This window comes from Corvus kubaryi, unplaced genomic scaffold (assembly GCF_017639235.1).
Source record: "Corvus kubaryi isolate FWS band 111438036 unplaced genomic scaffold, C.kubaryi_AGA036_p1.0 37302, whole genome shotgun sequence".
NCBI classification, from domain to species: Eukaryota; Metazoa; Chordata; class Aves; order Passeriformes; family Corvidae; genus Corvus; species Corvus kubaryi.
This window is the reverse complement of record NW_024581095.1, coordinates 4,870,535-4,876,659: the sequence shown is the minus strand read 5'-3', so window position 1 is coordinate 4,876,659 and position 6,125 is coordinate 4,870,535. Positions and strand designations below refer to the sequence as shown.

Below are 6,125 nucleotides of genomic sequence, written 5' to 3'. Positions count from 1 at the left end.
ACAATGTTTTTCAAGACATACTTACAAGACTGCTCAGTGTTTTACATATGTTTTTACGAGATATGCTTTTTGATACATGTGTTGTTTCACTGCATCCATGGGCAATCCTGCACCTAAGTGCAACTCCAGGATGCCAGACACAACGAAACAGGTGGCAAACACAATGTGCCATTTCCAGCTCTACTTACCAGAGCACTGGTCGTGTCAGCATTTCCCCCGGAGACCTCCTTAAGAGTAAGGACTGCCTCTCATGGGTTGCATGCTCTAAGGCAAAAAGTGAGAAGTTGGCTCCTGTCCCAAAAAAGTACAGGAGTAGCAATTTTGAAATGGTTAAAGACACAGCAGCATTTCCTTTTAAATACAAAGTTACAGTCGTGTCCCTTTCAGTCTGGAAATTCATGCACGAGGACAGCTTAGTTAGGATCAGGGCAAAAAAAGGACATTAAAAAAAAATCAAGTGGAATAGGGAACAATGCCCTGTTTCAAGAATGCCATTGTTCACGCAACTAGAAACCTGGGGTCCATAAAAACATCAAGCAGAAACTGAAGCTGGCTGAAGCAGATAATGCCTTACTAAATGCTAGAACATCTTACAAAATTCTTCAGGGTGCATAATGACAGAACGCTTGAAAAGCAAAAGAAACCAGTTTCTCAGATGAAATCTTCACATTCCAGTACTTACAGATGTGCTAGAACATAGACCTTGCACACATGTGAGAGGTTCTGAACGGCAAAAAGGAGATCCTATACCTACCAAGTGTGCCCTGGCATGATCGGATGGGACAGCAACACTTCAGGCCCTCCAGCACACGCCAGCTTCAATGCTAACCTTGGATCTCTCATCGAGAATTCACAGGCAGAGCAACAGAGGACGTAAAAAAATGGCTGGTTTGATTGTAAAAAAGTTTTCACATGGAAAAAGCTTCAGATAAAGGATGACTCATAACTTTAATTTAGCTTTAAATACTTGCTATTTGCAAACCAAACAAGATATTCCCTACTCCCTGTGTTACCTATAAACCAAATCAACAAAGATAGCTTTCAGTTGAACAAAGCACGCCTAGGCGATAAGGGGTGAGGAATATTTTCTGCATCATTATATTACTTACACAAACTCAGGGAGAAATGGCACCAGTCCCCACACAAACACCACATCAAAATGTGAACTTTAGTAGCATTCCAAAGGCACATTCAGATATAAAAATTTGATATTGCCACTTTTGTTTCAACTACTACAAAGATAAAAAAACCTCTTGCCTGCTATTTTTTTCTCTCAGCTTTACTGGACACTACACACACCCAAAATTCCTAGCTGACAGACATTACAAATCAGCTGAAGAGGAATCATTTCTTCCCTTTTAACAAAGAGTAGTGAGAAAAACAGGTTCTATCCACCCGGCATTAATGTGGAAATCATCTGTTTGCTACACATTCTGTAAGGCAGCTGGAACAATGAGGTCCCGAAGGAAAAGCACCACGGGGCTGGACATGACCCGGAGTGGGCTCACCGCCCCGGCACGTGCCGCTGGAGGGACGCCGGGGACCTGGCAGCAACACATCCTCAGTCCCTGCATGGTCAGCCTTCCCTGCCTACGCGTGCATTCCTGTGGGAATCCTGGCTCTTCGCTGAGTGACCGGATTCCCAGGAAAGAGCAGGTTCCAAAAAAAAAAACCCAAAAAAACCCCGGTGCAGGTGATGGTTAAGTGGCGTTTTGTGCACGCGCTCTTTATTCTCCGAGCCAGGTTTGTTCTTTTCTCGACATTACTCAGTGGGTTTTCCTTCACTCACACTAAAGTGGTTACCACCACTTGCCTAAGAAATCCAGGGCAATGAAGCTGGGAATCCTTCATTGCTGAAAAGAATGCTAAGGAAAAAAAAAAAAAAAAGAAAAATTCTAGAATTTATCATTGGATGCGTAAGGTCTTATGTCCCAGGCAGAAGTACGTCCTCTAAAAAATAATTTAAACTCAGTTACTTTAAAAATGGTAAATTACAGTTTCACCTACACAGGTGAGATAAGTGGCAATTCGACATTCAGAGCAAAAACTTTCCATACACCTTTTTCCTTAAAAAGAGATGTTACACCAGCACTGCACTTACACAATCCTGTCTTTCAGAGTCTTGAGACTACAAACGTTTGCCACCACCCCCTCCTTGCCTTGGTAAACTCAACCACCAACAAATACCTAACAAATTTTCTTTAGCCATGTCCATGCACAGAAAAAAACTACAGCAACCATTCAGATAAAATATTATAGGTTTATTTAAAACTTATTTTCACCTTGAGTATGCAAAATACAAATTCCAACAAAATGTTCATTATTACTTCGTAGTTTACAAATATACAAAATAGAAGTTTGCTTAAATTTATATTACATATTTATTATGTAAAGAACTATATAGAAAACATTTGTTCTGCTTAAGGCATATTTGGGAATAAACCATTGTACAAACTATTGCACATCGAAACCACAGTGCATTACGGACTGTCTGCATAAAGTTATTTTCTTAATAAAAAAGATAAACCAGGGTTATTCACCTGATTTAGGTCAAAATTGGCAATCGGAAGACAAAAAATAGTTCCTTGTCAGATATGCAGCAGTTTGAGAACTTTGGCTTCCTGTTTTTGGTACCTCTAGAACCAACAGTCACTAAGCACCATGAAATAGGCTTTCAAAATATAATTCTGTACCTGAATTTTTCCTCCTCTTTTAACATTGTAATGGCTTTTAGAAGGAAAAAAAAAAAAAAAAGAAAGTACAAGACGACGTGTACATCTAATATTGCATTGAAAGGAAATTAAGGGAATGTCATTTCCCTGTGTAATATCCCCACCCTCCAAACTATATACAGTCTGTTTAACCCTGATATCCGTGACTTCCAGTCACTCCTTGGCATTCTGTAGTCCAGAAATAATTCAAGTTGGATTTACAAATGGAATGATAGAAGATCCAGTCATTGACCCCAACGTCTTTGGTTCTCTGAAGTGTATAACTATAGAAACAAAGAAAAGTTGCAATGTCCATATGCAGTTATCCCTCTTTTCCACTCTTTGGAAGACTTCACCTCGATTATCTGTAGTGCTTAAATTGAGTTCTCCCCATCTTGTGGAAGACAGTCCTTGTGCTGTAAATACTGAATCTCTGCGGCAGTCGGGGGAAAGATCCACTGCTCTCCCAAATCAGAAGTGCCGCTTCATGTGTAAGGCAAGGTGGTCCGACCTGGAGAACGCTCTGTCACAGCGCTGGCACTGGAAAGGGCGGTGGCCTGTGTGCTTTCTGTAGTGACGAGTGAGTTCATCGGATCGGGCAAACTTCCATCCGCAGCCTTCCCAGTCACAGTGATAAGGCTTCTCACCTGTAAAAAAAAACCAAGCAATGAAACACATCACTTAGGGTTTTTGGTTTTTTTTTTCCTTGTGGCTATCCCTTGTAGCACCTTCTTTCAAGCAGTTGTCCTGGATAAAACAAAGGGTGGTCAAACACCACAAACTTCTTGAAGCAGTTGCAAACTACAAAGACTAAAAGAGCAAGGCTCTTTTAGTACACGTGCTACGAAATGCTGGTGTCATTTAAATCTTCACTAAAATGCTTGTTTTTGCTGCCTTGCACACGAGACTTCAGAGCACCTGAGTGTGTATTTTTGCTGGCGGTGTTACACAATCAAATAGCAACCAGAAATAACTCAGCAGACAACGTACTTAGATAATTGCAGGTCTCAAGAATTAAAAAACAGCCGGAAACTGTTTTCATTAGCTCAGCCTGATTAAGGACTCAGTCTTACTAGTGTCTTCATTATACAAAAACCACTGTTGATGGCAAGATGAGCTTCCCTAACAATTACACACTCCCTGTCCTACACATCCTGGGGATGGTGCTGACTGGCTTGGGGCAGATGTTCACTGATCACTTGCCAGATCTTTTTCCCCCTGCTGCCACTACCTGAAGAGGTAGCCTAACTACCACAGTGCCAGTCTCTTTTCCCTTTCCCACCTCCTCTTCAGGAGAAAGTTTTGAATCGGGTTCACAACCCAGGGATTCCAATTATGCAAATGCCCAGGTTATTTAGTCACAGTTACGGAATGCTCACGCTGGCGAAACCCGTGCGCTGTACCTGCTTTCACAAGCTCAGTTACTGCAACTCTGTGCTCAGCTGCAAGGTTAAAGTGTGAAACTGGTCTCAGATACACACTTTGGACAGATTTTACCCCAATTCTAGCCGCAGCTAATTAACAGTTAAACTCTGCTAGTGCAGGAGGAGATGTCCTCCCATAGGTGGGGAGGACATCAGAGCTGCCAGCTCAGCTGAAAGCCCTTGCTCTCCAAGGGATCCATCTCGCTTTTCCCAAAAAGGGAGCAACAGCTTGCAGAGGTGCACAACCTTCCGCCCTACAGCCAGCCAAGACAGGGGAGCGTGTGCTAAGCACTTAACTCCCTACAAAGAAAGCAGTTATCTCTGAGAGAGGTCTGCTGCCTCCTCAGAAGTGGGCCAACATCATCCAGAGCAACAAATCCCAGCCGGCTTCCAACTACCTGATAATTAGCTAGCCACACAGCAAGAGAGAAGTAACAAACTCTGACTTGGCAAGAAACCCACCTGCTCCCACATCTGAGTCACTCTGAACCATTAAGCAAAATGTCAAGCCAGTAAGTGAAGACTACACAGGACTTCACGTAGCCAAGGGGGGGAAGGAAAAAAAAAAGCCCGGAAATCCAGCACAAAAAAGTTATGTCTTGTTGCTTTCAGCCCTCCTCCTGTGCTCAGGCCCTTCCACTGTCCGAGGGGGTCACCCTGACCCCGCAGTGGGACTAACCTGTGTGGGTTCTCAGATGCGCCTTGAGGTGAGAGCTCTTGGTGTAGGTTTTGCCGCAGCCCGCATAGTCACAGGTGTGTGTGGCCGTCCTTTTCCTAGGCCACGACCGGCGTCCCCTCTTGGGCTTGGTCTCCTCAGGCAGGCAGCTTCCCGGTGGCATCAGCTCTAGAGGCGGACAGGGGGAGTGAGCACCGCCGCGGCCAGCGCCAAAGCGGGGACATCCGCTGCCCCAGCACCACGGGGACTCACCTTGGTACTGGAGCGTGCCGGGAGGGAGCTGCTCGGACAGGAAAGCGGGGTAGCCAGGGGCCGGGGGGTACCCCGGGGGCAGCGGCAGCGGGGGGTGGCCCAGCCCCGGCGTGGCGGGGAGACAGTCTCTGCCGCTCAGCATCTCCTCGGGCCCCAGCGAGGGCGTACTCCGGGCGGGCAGCGGGCGGCTGCCCAGGGCGAAGTCGTGCTGGGGGGCTCCTCGGGGGCTGCTGCCGTGCGGCGGCGGCGGGGCTAGGGTGCACGGCGGCGCGGCCTCCTGCTTGATTTTGGGGCACATCCGCGGCAGGGAGGTGTAGGGCGCCCCGGGGCCGTCGGCGCCGGGCGGAGGGGCGGCGGGACCGCTCTTAGGGCTAAGCCCCGGGTGGCTGTACTCGCCCACCGCCTTCACCACGAACTTGCCCTGCAGGCTGCCCAGGGGCGGCAGCGCGGCCGGCGCTGGCAGGTACACCGCGTCCAGGTCTGGCCGCATCAGCTCGGCCACGAAGCCTCCCGAGGGGGACACGTCGGTGATGTCGGCCAGGTTGAAGGGCGCGGCGGACCCGGCAGCGGGAGCTCCGTCGCAGCTGCCGCCGCCGCCGCCGCCGCCGCCGTAGAGGAGACCGGCGGGCTCGGGCCGGGGCAGCGGGTAGGCGAAGGGCCCGGCGGGGCAGGGGCTGGCGGTGGGGGCCGGAGTGGCGGCGGGGGCCACCACCACGGTGGCGGCGGCGGGCTCCTGGTGCATGAGCGAGTTGGAGAGGATGAAGTCGAAGTCCAGCAGCTCGTTGAACTCCTCGGCGTCACGGCGCGGCCCCAGCGCGGCGGCGCCTTCCAGCTCCGACGGCGGCGTCTCCACAGGCCGCGCCGACAGCGCCGGCGGCGGCCGCTTCAGCTGCGACAGCTCCTCCCGCCAGCGCTGCGGGGACATTCGCACGGCTCAGCCCCGGCCGCGCCGCGCCCGCCCCGACGGCCCCCGCCCCGCCCGGCCCCGTCCCGTCCCGCCCCGCCCGGCCCCGTGCGTGTCGCGTTGCACCTGATGCTCAAGATCGGAAGAGCGTCAGGTGC

The 6,125-nt window shown here is 49.6% G+C and overlaps 1 protein-coding gene across 1 annotated transcript; it reads right to left on the bottom strand.

The window, feature by feature from the left end:
- Nucleotides 1-2,246: 2,246 nt before the first annotated feature.
- On the bottom strand, nucleotides 2,247-6,022 carry KLF4 (Kruppel like factor 4). The gene is made up of 3 exons (XM_042028127.1): nucleotides 5,064-6,022; nucleotides 4,815-4,979; nucleotides 2,247-3,358 (listed from the first exon to the last, which is right to left on the bottom strand). The coding sequence occupies exons 1-3, from the start codon at nucleotides 5,986-5,988 to the stop codon at nucleotides 3,183-3,185; spliced, it is 1,266 nt and encodes a 421-aa protein (XP_041884061.1). The 5' UTR covers nucleotides 5,989-6,022; the 3' UTR covers nucleotides 2,247-3,182.
- Nucleotides 6,023-6,125: the final 103 nt, after the last annotated feature.

What these genes read in the sequence shown, in the direction of transcription:
- KLF4 (XM_042028127.1), bottom strand. Translation starts at nt 5,988, where the DNA reads ATGTCCCCGCAGCGCTGGCGGGAGGAGCTGTCGCAGCTGAAGCGGCCG. An exon ending in CGGCACGCTCCAGTACCAAG is followed by an intron (nt 4,980 to 5,063) that starts GTGAGTCCCCGT and finishes GTCCGCCTCTAG; the next exon opens with AGCTGATGCCACCGGGAAGC. An exon ending in GCATCTGAGAACCCACACAG is followed by an intron (nt 3,359 to 4,814) that starts GTTAGTCCCACT and finishes TTTTTTTTACAG; the next exon opens with GTGAGAAGCCTTATCACTGT.